Source organism: Castor canadensis, chromosome 11 (genome assembly GCF_047511655.1).
Source record: "Castor canadensis chromosome 11, mCasCan1.hap1v2, whole genome shotgun sequence".
Lineage (NCBI taxonomy): Eukaryota > Metazoa > Chordata > Mammalia > Rodentia > Castoridae > Castor > Castor canadensis.
Window position 1 is genome coordinate 78,747,136 of NC_133396.1, and position 19,644 is coordinate 78,766,779.

Genomic DNA, 19,644 nt, shown 5'->3' on the forward strand with positions numbered 1-19,644 from the left:
CCACCACTACCCACCCTTCCCACAGCTGGCATTAAAAACAAAGATTACCTAACTCTAAAGCCACCCACACACACTGGCTCCTCTGGACTGAGGAAAAGTTCTAGCATGGTGGGTAGTGAAAAGAAATATACAGGTAGAAGGGCTTCTCATATGCTGATGCTTTCTGTTTCCATAGTCTCTTATCACACTTCTGCTTTCTTTAACATAGTCAAAGATGAATTACTTAAAAGACATAGAAATTATAGATATTGTTCCATTAGAAACACAAGTAAAATATATTAACATTTATAACAGCTACATTATCAAGTGACTGTTCTGCTTCAGCCTCTACATATAAAGTACCTTCCATATTTCACTTTACTTAAACATACTTTTTTCCTGTTACTAGTTTTTAAATATATTTCTACTTTTCACATGTAGTAGCTGTACATATTTGTGAAGAACAGTGACATTTCAATAAATGTGTAATAATTAGATTAGGGTAACTGACATACTATTTTTGTGTTTAGAATACTCAAAATCCTCTCTAACATGCAAACTTCTGATGTCGGAATTATATGTATTTTATAGATGAGGATGATGGTCCAGGTAGTAATCAAGTCTCTTATCTTTTCCCTCTTTAGAACAAGCATAACAAAATCCAATCCTGGATGACTCTAACCCACCTATGTTATCCAGGGCAGTACCTGTGCATGCGTATAACACTGTGGGGGAGGGGGAGGAAGGAGAAGGGAAATCACAATGGTATCACTAAAAATTTCACCAACTCAGAGGGACCTTAAACACTACTTAGCAATCAGTTAATCTAACACTTTTCCTTTCTTTACACTATTTTGTACTTTCTTCTATCTGTAGACTACCTTCTTCCACCTGCAAGACTACCTTACCTCGTATTTCACTTCCTCTCTACCAAATCTACAAATTATCTTCTCTCTTGTGCCAAGGAGAAACTATGCCTCTTCATAAATACATTCCTTCATTCCTTCATTTACTCTCAGGCTTACATAATCTAATTCTCTCTCTTCTTCATTAAATTCACCTAAGAGATTAGTCTTACAGTGGGGTTGCTACATAGTGAAATGTGAATGATATACCTTAGAATTGTACAAGGAGAAGGGAAAAAGACACTATCTTATAAATAAAATTGAATCTGAATACCGCATTCTCCTGAAGGTTTTCCTCCATTTCCCTGCTCCCCTGAATAGCCAAATTTCTCTAAAGAATCACATATTTATCTTTTTTCATTTTTTCAGTTACTGGATTATACACACAAATATTCCATGAACCAATGATGAAACTGCATCATGATTCCATTCAACCTTCAACATAGGATAATCTACTCAAGGTGAATTTGCATTTATCAAGGTGACTGAGTATACTGTACCAAATCTTTTAATAAACACTTTCCTAGTCACCATACTATTTCAGCATATCAGCAGTGCTGAACACATTAACTACAACTTCCTGAAACATTTCCTTTGGATTTCAAATTTTCTTTCTCTTACAATTTCCCGTATTTCCTTCCTTTTCTCCGGAGTCCCTTAAATCTCTTTCACTGGTTCTTCATCCATCACTTAGATTCTAAATGAAGAAGCATCTCTTGATGAGTTATGGGTTCTGTGTTCATCTCTCTCTCAATCATATCCATTCTCATTGCTTAAAATGTACTGACAACCCCTAAAATTTTATATTTAGCTAGGACTCTAGTTAACATCTTTGTCTGCTTGCTCTTACACCACCACAAATTTTAAACTAATGAGTCTAAGCTTAAGCATATTTATTGCCTTCAAACCTATTCATCCTCTAATCTTTTACTATCTTTACCTTCTCAAAATAGTCTTCCCTACTTATGCCATTATTACTTTGAACAGCAAAGGAAACTTTCCCTTTATACAACTTCTCATATGTGTAATTTTATGGATTTTTACTTGTTTAATGTCTATAAACTTAATGGGCTAGAGCCGTCTGTTTTATTCACCACTATTCACCTACAGACTAAGAAGGAATATACAAATTACTTGTCAAATCAATGAATGGTCAGCCAAACACACAGAACTACTGGTATATAAATTTATTACTATAAATTTATTACTGTTAAGTTTTCATTTTTTAAAACTGTGTCCCAGTTTACACATGTCTTATATCCCCCTAAATTATCTTAGTCTGTATTACCTGAGGTGTTCGTTGTAATTCATATAAACTGAGTTCCCATGTTTTGCTTAATGGTTGAGTTCCATTTGTCTGCACTGTCTGAGACATCGCTAGGAATAAAAAGGAGAGAAAAAACATTTTAGTATTTGAAAAGGAAATGCAATGGTCTGAATGCACATGTATCCACAAAATGGAAGTTCAAACTATTTGGGCTCAGAAAACAATATTCCAAAATATGCTCCATTGGACATTGCACCTGGCAAGCAGCAAACATAGGTGACAGCTTTCTCTGAAGTTCCCTTATGTACCCAAAGCCCACAGTCCACTGTTGTGTTCTTTGGGCTCATTCTCCTCCCCTAAAAATCATTTAATACCCCTCTAAAATTGCACACAGCTCCCTGTCCACCAGCTCCTTCTCCCCTATGAAAACAGTTAAGGCTCAATAATCTGGCCCTTCTTTGAAGTTTCATATTTTACATGGCTCCCGTGTATATAATATATCTGTATGCTTTTTCTTTGTCTAATCTATCAGTTTGTTTTAGCGGACTCCATTACTAAACCTTCACAGGGAAGGTATGGACTTCCCTATAAAACCTAATCGCAAATGCTATAGAACTGGAGGGTTTGGAGATTAGGTCTAAAGGATTAGGACCTTTTTAAAGAAGCTTATGGGAGCTATTCTGCCCTTCTACATACAGGTGTCACCTGTGAGTTAACAGTTCTTCAGCAGACACTGAATCTGCTCTTGCCTCTATCTTGACCTTTCCAGACTTCAGAACTGAGAAATACATTTTTGTTGAGTATAAACTAGCCAGTCTGAAGTATTTTATGAAAGCAGGTCAAATGGACTGAGACAGCAAGTAAATCTCCAAACTGATTTTTAGGAATTATGAATCTTGAAAATAACAACAGAAACTGTACACTGGTTCCTCAAAACTGAAAAGGGAAGTTCTAGAATCTATTTATAAATATGAATGACTTGACAGTAAAAGACTACCACTGATCTGAATGTACATCAGCTGGCATACACAAAGTACTTAGGGTTGGGTGTTTGGCTCAAGTGGTAGAGTGCCTGCTTAGCAAATGCAAAGCCCCAAGCACAACCCCTAGTACCTCCAAAAAAGTGTTAACATTACCAAAAGTACATAATTAGCCAGGTATCAGTGGCTCATGCCAATAATCCTAACTACTTGGAGGCTGAGATTGGGAGGAATGCAGTTCAAGGCCAGCCCAGGCAAACAGTTCAAAAAACTCCATCTCCAAAATAACCAGAGCAAAATGGACTTGGAGGTGTGGCTCAAGCAATATAGTGCCTGCTTTGCAAGCTTGAAGCTCTAAGTTTAAACTCCATTCACACTAAAAAAAAAAAAAAAAAAGACAAAACAAAAAACAAAAAGAATTCACAGCTAGAAAGAAATGCATGTAGATAAACTTCAATTTGATGAAACAATGTCTAAGCAGGAGTATGGACAAAACAGTATGAAATTATGGAGGATGATCATGTAATTTCAGAAGTTAGGGAAAGCTTTCATAGAGATGAAATAAGTCTTTGAAAGTAAAAGGTCACTATAGTGAGATGAGAGTATAAAAGAAAAAAGGATTCTAAGCAAAAGAGAGCAAGCTTTCTTTCTGAAGACAGAAAGGCATGAAAAGCAAGTACGCTTGTGTTTGGAACATATTAGAAGTTCTAAACAGTTAAGTGCCATGACACGATCATTGTAACAGAAACTCAAGTATAGTGTAGAAGGCAGAAGAAAAGAACACAGTGAGCAGAAAGAACAATGAGGAAACTGTTTCCAAAAACCTGAGTGATATAAACTACCTGAATTAAGCAATTAGGCATGGAGAGACAAAATTAGATTGGCCACTAAAGTGGACACTATCCAAGCACTAAGGAACATCTGGAATACCCCCAAACACTAGTTAACACCTCAGTTACTCTAGGGCTTTGGGACATGTTAAAGACAATTCCTCTAAAAGAAGCTCCAGAACAGAAGAAAAGGTACCAAATATACACTGGTCAGCTAGCCTTGCTTATCTAAGAGTGCTGGAGGGACCTGGAATACTTGTACCACCTAGAGAGTAAGGACAAAGAAAATAGGCTAGACCAGCACAAAGATTTGAGCAGACCCCAGAACAAAGATTTGAGCAGACCCCAGAATCTCTGGTCAGGCTGGCTGGTGGGTCTGAAGCACAGACATCAACCCAGAGAATTAAGGAAAATGAAGATGCAGGGAAATATGTTCAAATAAAGGAACAGGAAAAATCTCCAGAAACTGACCCTAATGATATAGACTCATGATTTACCTACCAAAGAATTCAAAACAGCTATCATAAACATGCTCACCAAGGTCAGGTGGAATAATGCTTCAACATGAAAATTTCGTCAAAGAGATAGAAAACTTAAAACTACCAAACAGAAATTATGGCACTGATAAATACCCGAACTAAAAAATTAACTATGGGAGTTGAACAGTAGACTAGATCAAGCAGAACAAAGGATCAGCAGAACTTGGTAAATGGAAAAGAAAGTGACAAAAGCCTGAAATTCATGGGACACTATCCAGAAAATATAGTACATTATGTAAGACCTAAAAGGGAGAGAGAACCAGCTTAAAAAAAAAAAAAAGGAAATAACGAATGAAAACTTCTCAACTAAGGGAAGGGAGATGGACATATAGACCTAATGAACTCAAGAAATATAGACGTAGATACATTATAACAATTATGCTAAAATGCAAGTATGTAAACAATGATGGAATAAACAGGACAAAAGAAACTGACTTTGAGACTTTAAAGCTGTACTATGGATTAGTCCCAAAGCTAAAACAAAAGGAACCCTGCATTCTTTTCTTTTTAATAGGCTACGATCTAAAATAGTGAACTTCACTGGACACTGGTGGCTCACACCTGTAATCCTAGCTACTTAGGAGCCAGAGATCAGGAGGATCACAGTTCAAAGCCAGCTCCAGGCAAATAGTTCAGGAGACCCTATCTCAAAAAAATCCTCCACAAAAAAGGGCTGGTAAAGTAGCTCAAGGTGTAGGCCCTGAAGTCAAACTCCAGTACAGAAATAAAAATAAAATAAAAAACAGTGGACTTCAAAAAAAAATGGAATGGAAAAGTACAAATATGAATAAATCTCCAACATGTAGTTGAAAATAGAAAACAGACAAAATGCAAACAAAAAGCTAGCTTTCAAAATAGAATAAAAAAACAAAAAAGATCCTTCATGTTGAAACAATCAAAGACAAAGGGGAGGAAATCTAAATTCCTGTCATTGAATTCAAGGTGAAATATACAGAAATACAGATGCCCAACTTCCTTTATAGACACAAGAGCCATTATTTCTATGTAAATTCTACTATAACACAATGAATCAGAGAACCAGAATTCCTCAGAATATGGGAGTTCTGTGAATTCTGAAAATTCACAGAAGGATTTCTAAGAATCCCAAATCCTAACCTATATCCCAACCTGTAACTGTTACCTTGGGATCAACAACAGACAGACCACTCCTGCTTCTAGAAAGCCACTCCAGCAAGTTAGTATGAACTGTCAAATCAAATATTCTGCTGAAGTTTGTTTCTAAAGGTACTATTTCTGCACATGACCAAATTCTATCTGATTTGTATTCCTGTGACAAGTTAGCTGTGGTTCCAGAATTTCCTACTATGATTGGATAAACTAGCATTTCAGTGGCTTTGGAATTTCTAGTTTTCATCTCTCTGCTGAATATCTGTATTACAGTATGTTTCTTGGTATCAAGAGTCAAATTGCTACCACATGGATTTTATCAGATACTAGGTAATCCCTGCCCCACAAAAAAAGACACAATCTTGCTGACTGCCAAAAGTATTATCTCAATTCTTAAGAACACATTAGCTGTGTAGATGTGAACAAACTTTAGTAGCCTCCCTGTGACCTGGCTAAGAAGAAAGAAGAACCTGAAACATTCCAATTTTGCCTCAAGACACAATTCACAAAGAGGAGGCTATGAAGTCTATCTGACTTGAAGAACATGATTCACATACTATAAAGTAAGTTTGATTTTCACTTTCAGTAGTCACTGGAAGAGCTCTAGAAAAATAGTCTTTCCTTGCTTTACCCAATAAACTGCCTCATTCAAATTTAACTTAAATTCTCCCCTCCTTCAAATCATTAATAAACTTTCCTCTTCATTTGCTTAGTGAGAAGTCATGTTTCTTCTTCTTTTTTTTTTTTTTTTCTTGGTGGTGCTGGGGTTTTGAACAAGGGTCTAGCACTTGTGTGCTAGGTAGGAGCTCTACTGCTTGAGCCACACTCCCAGCCCTTTTTGCTTTAGGTATTTTTCAAATAGGATCTCACATTCATGTCTGGGCTACCTGGACCACAATCCTCCTATTTATGCTTTCCCATAGCTAGGATGACAGGAGAACACTGCCACAGCCAGCTTTTTCTGTTAAGAGATGGGGGTCTCATGAACTTTTTTCCAGGGAGCCAGGAACCCCCACCCTCACATCTCTACCTCCAAGAAGCTCAGATTATAGATTTGAACCACCTTGCACAGATAATAAACCCATTTCTACCTCAAGTACTCCCGTCATCCAGCCAAGTTAAATGTACAATATATTTAGCTCCTATTTCCTGAATCTGAATGAACTGTGATTTCAACCAACAGCATTTGGGAGTCGCCTATATACAGCAACTAATAAGAGTTGAGAAACAGAGAGGGAACAGCATAGGTAACAGTCTGAAAGGCTGGTGAACAGAGCAGAAGTCAGTGAAGGAGACAGGAAATGAGATATCAGACAAAATCTTAAGGATTCTTTCCAGTGACAAGAATATGTTCCTAAGATCAGTACTGCCTGAAGATCTTTGCTGAACAACAAAACAATATCTAGGTCTACTTGGGGGTTGTTAAAAAAAAAAAAAAGATAAAATTACAACACATTTAGTTTAAAAGCTTAATTGGCTTTTATTTATAATTCAAGAATTGGGCAACAACTTAACTCTATAAAATGAGTATGTTGTTGAGCTCAACAGAGGCAGAGCTGCCTGCCTTATAGGCAGAAAGAATTGAAGAAAACAGAAACAGAGCAGAAGTAATTAGGTCATTTCCAAGCACTTTCCTTATAGAATTAAAATGGGACTTCCTTGGTAAGTAGATAGAAGTTGAATGAAATCTCCCGTTTTGTTTTGTTTGGAAAACTGGCCCATTTCAAACTTCAGTTTGATTTTGTATCACTGAGCATAAGTGACTGTTCTAATTTGGTGCGGTTTGCTATGGCCTAGTGTACGAGGCTAGTAACAAGCCTTTCTTTGCTCAGAATACCTGACCATGCAAAAACATTTCTTTCACAGACTCAATCCCTTTAGCAACTAAACCATACTTCTGAATAAAAGACTACCTGATACAACAGAAATGTTTCACACAAGGTAGGCACTCAAATTTGTGGAGATATATAACTAAAAAGTAATGATGTGAGTGAGAAAACTTCAGTAGGAGAGGCAGAAACAGAAAATAAGTCTGATAAAAGATCTAGTCACGGTAGTGTCTAAAAAGCAGGCATCTTCAATAATCAAAGGAGAAATATCAATAGGATAGTCAGAACGTTCTTTATTGAACAGAAATGGCACACCTTCATTTTCATAAGGCAGAGCACTTAATACAACTTCAGCCCTGCTAAGGAGAGTCAATGTGTTCTAAGAAGCCTTTCCAATACAGTATCCACATGAAATGACTATCCACAGAGCACAGAAGACAAAGGAGATGAAAATTTCTATGCATTCTACACTGAATGGTTACTTAGATATCTATCCCACTGATTTCAATTCACTAACTGAATCTATCTTACCATTTTCTCCAATGTCTACAAACAAGTTAGTGTTGTAATATGCCTGCTTTTCAATAAGTTAAATAAATGAGGGTTGGGGGAGGTCGTTTAGGTGGTAGAGCTCATGCTTGGCATGTCTGAGACCCTGAGTTCAACCCCCAGTACCTTAAAAAAAAAAAAAAGTAACTAAGTGAGGGAGAAGCATTTAGAAATAAAATTTTAAAAAAGAACCTTAGCTGTGCACTGGTGGCTCATGCTTGCAATCCTAGCTACTTGGGAGGCTGAGACTGGGAGGAATGCAGTTTGAGGCCAGCCTGGCAAATAGTTCAGGAGACCTCATCTCCAAAATAACTAGAGCAAAATGGACTGGAGGTATGGCTCAAGTGGTAGAGCATCTGCTTTGCAAGCTCAGAGCCCAGAGTTCAAACTCCGACCCCCCCAACCAAAAAAAAAAAATTCTAAAGTGCCATTTAAAGGAAGTAAAAAATGACACTGGGCTAGATAATAAAGGGGTGAAAAGCAGCTTTGTAACACAGGGAGCTCAAAGAAGGTCTTCTAAAGGAATAGACATGTTCAAGGGAAAAAAAGGGGGGTCTCTGTGTCTGGTAAGTAAAGGGGAAAAAATAAAAGAGGTCACAGAGCTAAAGTAAAACCACAATGGTGACCTTCCAAAGAAAGAGGCAGAGTTAATACAGAAGCAAAAGACACATCAAATGGGGTACAGAAAATAAAATCAAAATTCAAACTACATATTGTTTATAAATAAGAATGTTACCTGATTAAAGTATATAGGGCATGTAAAGAAAATTTCCCTCTGAAACATTTATAAACTATAATTTTAAAATAATAAAACACATAAAGACTAAGAAAAAACTGAACAAAGCATTAGAAATTAGAAAATGAGCCTAAAAGGAAAAATGATTATCGTAAAAGCAAAAATCAAATAGCTAAAAAAAAAAAAAAAGTACATTTGCTTTATGAAGGCAAAACGTAGTTATTTGATACAACTAATAAAATAGCTAAATTCCTGACCAAAAAAGTTAACACCTAACAATTTTAATACCTAACAATTTAAAAGTGAACTTATGCTCATATATAAAACTTTTTTAATTATCAGGGAACATGATCTTCAATTTTGTACCAATATAAGTTTAAAAAATATTCCTAAATGTTATGGCTGAAATAAATGGAAATATCCTTAACTTGATGAACATTAACCAGAAGTCCCAAAACAATTGATGTTAAAAACTTTTGACAGATTCCTATCTTTAAGAAAGTCAAGGGTAGGTAGGGCTGGCCGAGTGGTTCAAGTGGTAGAGCACCTGCCTAGCAAGCATGGGGCCTTGAGTTCAAACCCAGTACCACCAAAGGGGCGGGGGAGCCAAGATTAAAATAAGTTACTCATACAACATTCTGCTATAAATCCTAACTAATGCTGTTGGGGGGTAGGGTGGGGCAAAAGCAACAAAAGTACCAGTACAGGAGCACTTGCTTAGCATGCACAAGGCCCTGAGCTCAATCACCAACACTGAAAGAAAAAAAAGTAGCTATCTTGACAATCCAACAGAATTAAATAGAAAACTATTAGGAAAAAAGGCAGTGATATGGTAGACTGAAGAGAAAAACATGCCCCAAAGCCACAGTATTCCTATAAAACAGTAATAATCAGTTTTAAATGAATTATTAAAAATGTCCCATTCATATAATAGCACAAAAGCTATAAACCTCAGAATAACTTCACAAAATATTAAAAAGACTTAACTGTACAACTTTGCTGAAGAATATTAAAGAGAACCTGAACTGGATAAACATCACACATAAAGCACATACATCCGGTGCAATGCAATCCCAATCAAAATACCAAAAGACAAGATAAACTGATTCTAAAGTTTACTTGAAGGATGCATAAACATCTAGGATGGACATTGTGAAAAACAAGAATAATGGAGGAAGGTTTAACTTATGCCAAAGATTAAAGCTTAATAAAAAGCAACACTATAGTCTCAAGAAAAGACTTCCGCTAAAGTCACCTTTCAAAACCTCTCAAATTTTTGCTTTATTACTTCAATTAAGTACATTTTTACTTTGCTTTTTTGAGCACCATTTGCTTTGGAGAAGCAGATTTTCATAAAATTAAAGGCAGGGAAACACTCAGTAGATCACACAGTGATTTAAAGGCAACTGATAATAATGTAGAACTGACTGAGAGCTTCTGCACATCAACTGAGTTGCATAATGTGAGCGTGGGAATTTAAAATTTTTGAGCTTGAGATTTCCTTTGACTTAAAATTTTTGAGCTTGAGATTTTCCTTTTCCTTTGACTGCAGTTGTTCAAAATGTGTGTTATAAAATCCACAAATAAGGCACACGTATTTGCTAAAGAACTAATTTATGGTGGTGACTAAAGAGAGGAGCTCAAATTATGAAACCTTAGCCAGGCTCCAGTGGCTCACAACTATAATTCTAGCTACTTGGGAGGCTGAGATCCAGAGGACTATAATACCAGGCCAGCATAGGCAAAAATTTCACAAGATCCCATCTCAACCAGTATCTGGGCACAGTGGTGTGTGCCTGTCATCCCAGCTATGTAGGAAGCTGAAATATGGAGGATCATGGTTCCAGTCCAGACTGGGCAATAAGTTCACCAGACCCCACCTCAACAGGAAATAGCTGGGCATGGTGGCTAAAATCCGTCATCTCAGCTACAGTGGGGAGTGTAAAACAGGAGGATCACAGTCCAGGCTGGCCTGGGCAAAAAGTGAGACCCTACATCCAAAATAACCACAGCAAAAAAGGCTGGAGGTATGGCTCAAGCAGTACACCACCTGCCCAGCAAGCGTGAAGCCCTGAGTTCAAACTCCACTACTGCAAAAAAAAAATTTAATTATGCAGTGTTAACATTTCATAGCAAAGGTCAAGCATTTTCTTCTGCAAGCTAAGAAGGTGACAAAACTACATAAACTAACAAAGGCTGCCTGTTATCACATCTATCAGGGTTCTCCAGAGGAAGAGAGCCAATAGAATATATAAACATATACATACATACATATATATAAAATGTTGTATCAGATATCCACTTAAGTTCTTCCATTTCACCAAAGAGATTTGGTACCAGCCAGATGGGCATAAGTGGGAGACTGAGCGATCAGGAGAACCAAGGTCCAAGGCCAGTCTGGGCAAAAAATTTGCGAAACCCCCATCTCTAAAATAACCAGAGCAAAATGAGCTGGAAGCATGGCTCAAGTAGTAGAGTGCCTGCTTTGCAAGCATGAAGGAAGCCCCAAGTTCAAACTCCAGGCCAACCAAAAAAAAAAAAAAAAAAAGCTAGGAGTGATGTTAACTGGTAGAGCACCTGCATAACTGAAGTGAGTTGAAGCCCCAGTGCAGAGACACAGGGAAGGAAGGAGAGAGAAATTTTATACCAGAAGGGAACGCAGAGGGGGAGGGTAAGAGAAAGATTTAACCATGAAAATGTTTTTGAATGATCACTCATTTCAAGGACAAACCTTGAAACTTGGAAGATAACTAAACAGATAAAAGACTGCTGTCTGGTGGTATGTTTTCGCCATTTCAAATGGGATGAAACCCCAGACTATGCACACATTGCAGAGGTTGTAAATTCTGAGAATTCTCTCCCTGGGAAACATTTTACATTGCAAAGATGAGGAACCTAGAATCCTCCAGCCTTTTGGATTCCCAAGGAGAATTTATATTGATATTTGGGAGCAAAGATCTATTTCCTTCTCTTGAGAGATGGACAACATGCATACAAAGTTCCCAGATTCAAAATCTCTGGTTCTTCAGCTACCAAACATCCAGTTCTTACTGCATTGCTTTGGTGGAAAAATTAAGGCAAAGAGGAACTGATGACCTTACTGCTGAAATAATTAATCTGTCCCTGCTCCAGAAGCTTCAAGTCTACTTTCACAATAATATGAATATAGTTACTAGAAAAGTTTCAATCTAATATACAGAATTTGGTTCCATTACTTTTCCTTTAATTCAGGCATTAAGAGGAGTAACAAATTTTTTAATGGCTATTAAAATTATTTTTACAAAACAAAAGAACATTAAGTTCCCAACTAGAAACCAGCAATTTCATTCTTAGTTTCCCATTAAAAGCATGTTTAGGCACACATTTCTTGTTCACAAAGAGTGGCATATCACACACCTTGCCCTGCATGTTAATCTTGCGCCCTCAGTGTGAGGGAGTGACCTACACTGGCGTGTAAAGTGCTTCAGTATTCTTGTGTAGCACTGCAGATCCCTGTGTAGCTACACTAGAACCCCATCCAGTTCTCACGGAAGGACAGGTAGGTCATTTCCAGTCAAAAAAAATAAATAAATAAAAATAAAAAAATAAAAGCATGTTTAATAAAAACTGGCATTTGTTCAATTATATTGAGTTAAATCTTTTGAAGACTAGTTTAGGTACCTAACCACTAATCATAACATTTTTTCTACATAAATATTCACCTTATAGTACCTGGGAAATGCCATTTACATTCTACCCCTAAGTTTTAATCCTTAAATTGGTTAAGGGAGTATGAAAAAAACCTGTCAAGTCTGTAGAGGTTATGATAGAATAATGCTGCCATTTTATAAATTGGTGGCCATTTTATCCTCAGGCCTCACTTGGAAAATGGAGCCATTCCCAATGACAGCCCCGCCCTTTAACAAAAATTCCCATGCTCCAAGACAAGACCCGCCCCTGTTGGAGACTCCTGCTCATGCACCAACTTCTTACCCTCCCTCTTCTATAAAACGTCACGCCTGGCCCAGAGTCGGCCCTTGCGCCATCTTGACATCTCCAGTCAGTTAGGCAGCTCATGCCTGCCATTAAACTTTGCTCTTGGACGTGAGACTTTTCTCGTGAGCTTTCTTTGTGAGCAGCATTTTTCCTAACATTTTGGTGCCGTGACTCGGATCAGGTGTGCTCCCCGGCACTGACCTTCCTCTCCTGGACTCCCCCACCCCATCCCACTTCTCTCTCTCAACTCCCATTCCCTTCCTCCAGGACCTGAGCGCTTTGCCAAAACCTCTGATCCTAGAAAACACCACTCTCAGCTCACGGGGACTTTCCTCCTCCCCAGTGTGCCTCCAATTGCCATCCACCACCTGCCAATCTTCCCTCAGGGTCCTCTCTCGGTGAGTCTTCCTTGCACGCAGAGCCGTGATCTCTTTCTCATTTCCTTGAAATCCTAGCGCTAGGTCTCGGCTCACTCCCGTCCCTGGGAACCAGGTTCCCTAAGACTGTGGGACCCCGTGAGGAAGACATTTCTCCAGGGTGTTCCACATCTACTCTCTCTCCTGAGGAACTGACGCCCGCCCTATCTCTCCTCAGGTCAGGCCTCACCATGGGAGCTGGACCATCCAAAATTCCTTCAGACTTCCCATTGGGATGTCTTCTGGCCAACCTTGGGCCCCTTCGCCTGATCTTAAGCTCCAAAAGCTCATTTTTCTCTGTACTCAGGCCTGGCCCCAATATCCATTAGACAATATCTCCAAATGGCCACTAAATGGCACTTTTGATCCCAATATTTTAAGGGATTTATATAATTTCTGTGTGCGCGCTGGTAAATGGAAGGAACTACCCTACGTCCAATCCTTCTCCTATCTCCACACCAAACCCTCCCTCTGTACTTCCTGTTCCCCTGCACAGGTTCTACTAGCCTCTAAACCAGACCTAAAACCAGCCAAACCCTCTTCTGAACCACCTCCTGACTCCAAAAGTTTCCCTTCTTTCAACCCCACTAATGAGCCTCCACCTTATCAGAGATAGGCTTCCATTGTTCAACCCTTGGCCCCCATCCCGGGTCCTTCCGTCCTTTCCCCCGCCCCTCCTTCCATCCTTCCCTCCGCCCCTTCTTCTGCCCCTCCTTCCACCCACCCTTCCACCCATCCCTCTGCCCCCTACCAGAACCACAGGACTCCATGAGCCCCACACACACTCACTCTCACTGACCCCCCCCCCAGTCAGCCAGTTTCCATCTACCCTCTCTGGGAAGTGGCTGGAGCAGAAGGCATTGTGAGGGTCCATGTCCCCTTTTCCCTCACTGACCTCTCTCAGATAGAAAAGTGCCTTGGCTTTTCCACCACTGACCCAGATTCTTATATTAAAGAGTTCCAATACTTGGCTCAATCCTATGACCTTACTTGGCATGACATCTATCTCATTCTTTCTTCCACCCTCCTTCTGGAGGAGAGACAAAGGGTCTGGGATGGGGATGGGGCACATGCAAATGAGATCCATCACACCACCCCTGCCCATCCTGTAGGGGCTACAGCAGTCTCTACTGAGGAGCCTAATTGGGATTACCAAACCAATGGTAGAATGCTTAGAGATCAGATGGTTACTTGTTCAGTGACAGGACTAAAAATGGTGTCCCAGAAGGTTGTTAATTTTTATAAACTCAGAGAAATTCAACAAGAGAAAGAGGAAAATCCAGCTAGTTTTTTGTCCCGACTCACAGAGGCACTATGACACCATATAAAAGTTGACCCTGAGACCCAGAACGGGACAATCATTCTTATGACCCATTTTATCTCCCAGTCAGCCCCAGATACAAGAGAGAAACTTAAAAAGCTGGAAAATGGTCCCCAGACTCCACAGGCTGAAATTTTAAATGTGGCCTTCAAGGTCTACAATAACCAAGAAGAACAAGAGTCTGATAAGGAAAGGAGAGATAAGGCTAAATTCCAGATGTTGGCACAAGCCCTTCGACAGAGACCTTCAACCTCTAACTCCTGAGGCCAGGGAAAATCCCGAACACCTCCCGGCCCATGTTTTTGGTGTGGCCTTGAAAGACACTGGGCCCGTGCATATCCTAAACCACACCACCCACTGGGGCTATGTCCTAAGTGCAAACAGGAAAGCCACTGGGCAATAGACTGCCCCTCCACCCCTCAAGGTGGAGCCCCCCCCACTGTCCCTCCTCCCTAACTGATCTTTTAGGACTGGCAACTGCAGCTGATGACTGACAGAGCCCAGGACTCCCAGGCCTGACAACCATAACTCTACCGGAGCCCAGGGTAACTGCCCTCATCGAAGGTAGGCCTATCTCTTTCCTCATAGAGACTGGCACCACTTTTTCTGCCTTGCCAGAGTTTTGGGGACCTACCAAGCCTTCTTTAACCTTCATAGTAGAGGGAACTCCTACCCAGCCCTTAATGACTTTTCCTTTAACCTGCATACTGGGAAACATACTTTTTACTCACTCCTTCCTAATCCTCCCTAATTGCCTCACTCCACTCTTGGGGAGGGACATTTTGTCAAAATTCCAGGCCACTCTCACCTTACACCCACGCCCTCTAAAATCGTGACCCATTAACACCTTGTCTCCATCCTCACGGCCCCTCCTGGCTGTTATGGGTGCCCTGCTTCCACAAGCCCCTCCTGACCCCTTGCCCTTTCCCGCTGCACTGGTGTATCCCCTTGTGTGGGACCTCCAGAACCCTGCAGTTGCCACACGTCATGAGCCAATTGTTATTACTCTCAAAGACCCCTCCACTTTCCCAAACCAACCTCAATTATCACATTTCTCTAATCCACTTACAGGAATTAAAGCCTATCATTTCAGAGCTTCTTGCTAAGGGCCTGCTTTGCCCAACCCACTCCCCCTATAACATTCTATTCTGCCTGTAAAAAAGCCCAATGGGTCTTATCAGTTGGTGCAGAACCTCCACTTAATCAATGCGGCAGTGACTCCTATACATCCGGTAGTACCCAACTCCTACACTCTTTTGTCTCTCATCCCTGGTACCACCACCCATTTCACAGTCCTGGACCTAAAAGATGCTTTCTTCACTATCCCTGTCCACCCCCAGTCCCAAAACCTTTTTGCCTTCACCTGGACTGACCCAGATACTCATACTTCCCAACAATTGCCCTGGACTGTCTTGCCTCAGGGGTTCTGGGATAGTCCTCACTTCTTTGGCCAGGCTCTGGCTAGGGACCTCCTTACCCTCCATCTCTCCCCAAGTAAACTCCTCCAGTATGTAGATGACCTCCTGCTTTGCAGTCCGTCCTTTGAGGACAGCCAACAACATACTGCCCTCCTGCTTAATTTTCTAGGAAAATTTTGTCCCCTAACAAAGTTCAACTATCTCTCACCCAGGTGACTTACCTGGGCTTATCTACCTCCCCTACTCACAAGACTATCACCCTAGATTGCAAGACCCCATTAGCCTCTCTCCCTGCCCCCACCACCAAGGCTGAAATTCTCTCCTTCCTTGGCCTGGCTAGCTACCTCAGAGCCTGAATGCCCAACTTCAGTCTTATGGCCAAGCCTCTGTATGAGGCATCCAGGGGTCCCATCCAAGAGCCCCTGCACCCCTCTTGGCCTGTGTCAGGTCATTTTAAAAACCTATTACAAGCCCTGTTACAAGCCCTGGTGCTTTGCCTGATGGACCTCACTTGTCCCTTCTTCCTTTACATTTCTGAGAGGCAAGGGTTTGTTCTAGGAGTTCTGGGACACAACATAGAGCCCTCCTTTGCTACAGTAGCATACCTCTCCAGTTAGACCCCACAACCAAGGGATGGGCCCCATGTCTTAGGACCCCCAGCAGCCTCTCTCTTGATCCAGAAAAGCAAAAAGCTTACCTTTGGATCTCCCCTTACTGCCTACTCCCCCCATAGCCTCTCAGAACTCCTCACATAGAAGGGACTTAATTCTATCCACTCCCCCTGCCCTGTACCCTATCCCTCCAGGTGGCCTTGTCGAGGATCCCACCCTAACTTTTGTCTCATGTCTCCCACTTAACTCAGCCACTCTTCTTCCTCTCTCTTCAACACCCCTTGTTTACTCCTGCCCCGAGACCCTTGAGGAACTCCTCCCCTGCCCAGACCACATTCAGGAGGGCACCCTTCCTCAGGCTGACTACACTTGGTTCATTGATGGCAGCTCCTTCGTTCACAATGGACAGTGAAGAGCTGGATATGCTTTCATGTCTGACTCCACCATCATTGAGGCACACCCTCTCCCTTTGGGTACTATTTCACAAAAGGCAGAACTGACTGCCCTGGCCAGAGCTCTGACCCTGGCAAAAGACAAAACTGTCAACATTTACACTGACTCTAAGTATGCGTTTCACACTTTATTGTCCCACTCTGCCATCTGGAAGGAAAGGGGATTCCTAACTACAAGAGGAACTCCCCTTATCAATGCTGCCTTAATAGCCCAGTTCCTAGAGGCTTCACACCTCCCTTCCTGGTAGGCATTACTCATTGCAAAGCCCACCAAACTGATTCTTCCATAATTACCAGAGGAAACTACTGAGCGGATGCAGAAGCCAAGTAGGCAGCCCTCCAAACTGCACCCCAGTTGGCCATGTACCCTCTTACCCCAGCTTCTCCCCCCTCACTAAATTCTCTCTCCCCCCTTCTGAAGTTAAAACTCTTCTCTCCTATTTACATAAGCTTTTTCATCCTAATCTTCAAGCCCTTTCCACTTCTCTTCACCAATCCCTTTCCCTATCTCCAAGAGACATATAATACCTTGCCAGAGCACAGACCCCCAACTCCAATATTAGACCCCCTCCCTTCCCAACACATCAAGCCAGGGGATGCCTCTCTACCATGGACTGGCAGGTGGACTTCACATATATGCCTCCAGTAAAGAGGATTAAGTACCTCCTGGTATTGGTAGATACCTTCACGGGATGGGTGGAAGCCTTCCCCACAACCAGGAAGGCCTCCACAGTGACATCAATTTTGGTCACAGAAATCATCCCACGATTTGGTCTCCCAGCCTCCATCCAGTCAGACAATGGGCCTGAGTTTGTTTCCTCTATTTCCCCAAAATTGGCACAAGCTTTAAATATTCACTGGAGGTTTCACATTCCCTATCACCCCCAATCTTCAGATAAAGTTGAACGTGCCAATTACACACTAAAAAATATTCTCATCAAACTCTCCCTCGAGCTCCACCTAGATTGGACAAAGCTCCTATCCCTAGTCCTTCTTCACCTCCGGGCCCTTCCAAAAAGACCACTCATACTCAGCCCCTTTGAGCTCCTCTATGGCCATCCACTCCTTCCTATAACGGTTCAGCCACAACCCCCTAACATTTCCCTCATTCTCCTCAATCCTCTCCTCACTTTTCTTCACTCTCTCCTTTGGTCTCATGCTCATGATTAATTGCCACAGCCCTCTGACACCACCGAAATAACTCCTTCCCTCCAAATGGGAGATCTGGTTTATCTAAAAAATGCAGTTATACCTGGCCACTTGCAGAAGAAGTGGAGCGGCCCTTTTAAGGTCATCCTCACCACCCCCACGGCTGCTAAGCTAGCAGGATTTCCCTCCTGGGTACATGTCAAAAACCTAAAACTGGCAGCACCACAAAAGACCTACCAATCTCTTCTTACAGGATCAACAAAAATAAATATGATCTGCCTCCCCAAGATCCTAGAAAACGGAGACACACCCACAGAGACTCCGGGGTATAGGCAGGAGCCCTATGCCTAGGGATATGGCATCTTGCCTACTCACTCTTTATACTTCCCCCCTCCCATTCATCCCTGTCAGTGCCTGCCCATGCTTTTACTCTTTCCAATATATACTCTACTCTGGGATTTTACTCTTCCCACCTCCCAACACAATCAGCCTCCCTCCTTCCTCATACCTTCTTTACTCTTGCCTTATAGATTGGATAGCTGATCTTCACCTCCAAGATACTCTCTCAAACTTTACTCCTGAAGAAATCTATTCATTTTCCAACATTCTCTTTGCCTTATTGTAAACCGCACCACCTATGCTTTCACTCCATCCCTTTCTGTGGGTAACTCTTGTCCTCGTCCCCTCTCTAAGTACTGGCCTGTGGGCAACTTCTCCCCGAGTGGAGATGGCCCCATTGCGCAGCTCTCTTTTTTGGATACCTTGCCCTGTGCGCCTTACTCCTTGTGCTCTCTTCTTTCTTATGACTTGGACCTTTGCAAGCCGGGGCCTCCCCACACCCTGCCCATGCCGACTGTTTACAGCATGCAAAAAGCGTGCTATAGCACCGCCACTCTATGCCAACATCTTAATCAAAAATATTGGTCACAAAGGCGACCATGCTGGCTACTGCTGCCATGGAAGGAGGGGGCAACAGGTATGCTAAACTTATCTCTCACAGCTTGATATATCTGATGGAGGCGGAGTCCAGGATGAGGCCCTCCAGAAGGTCCTCCACACCCAGGTACCTTAAAGATTGAACGACTTATTCTTTCCCACCAGAAAGCCTCTCTAAATTCCCTTACACAAGTTGTCCCTTTCTGAAACCTTTCTCCTCCAGGTCACAAATACATCAACTACTCAACCACACCAACCCTACTCTGGCCCGTGGGTGATGGATGTGTCAGCGGACTGGCCCTTCTCAGGTTATCACCAGCCCTATAAGTGTTTCCACACCCCTTACCTTAAATTGTTCCTTCACCAAAAAGCTCACCACCTCCACTCTTTCCCCAGTTCCCCTCTTCCAGCTAGCCCCTCTTTGCCTGCAGAGTTCCTCAGGGACAGTTGAGGTAGGCTCCCTAGTGGCTGAAAAATGTCACACCACAAGGACAGCCAACAAAACCAGAAACAATATCTGCTGCCCCCACCTCATTCCCGGGACTCTCTTTCTATGTGGTCAGAGTATATACCCCTGCCTACCCTGAGCCTGGAAGGGTATCTGCACTCTGGTATTTTTGGTTC

General features: G+C 41.6%; 1 protein-coding gene across 1 annotated transcript in view; it reads right to left on the minus strand.

The window, feature by feature from the left end:
• Rnf2 (ring finger protein 2) overlaps positions 1–19,644 on the minus strand; it is a 49,423-nt gene that overhangs the window by 13,144 nt on the left and 16,635 nt on the right. The window contains exon 2 of the mRNA XM_020177076.2: positions 2,173–2,261. Within this exon, the coding sequence (XP_020032665.1) occupies positions 2,173–2,259 (87 nt within the window). The 5' untranslated portion in view covers positions 2,260–2,261. The remainder of the gene's footprint in view (positions 1–2,172; positions 2,262–19,644) is intronic.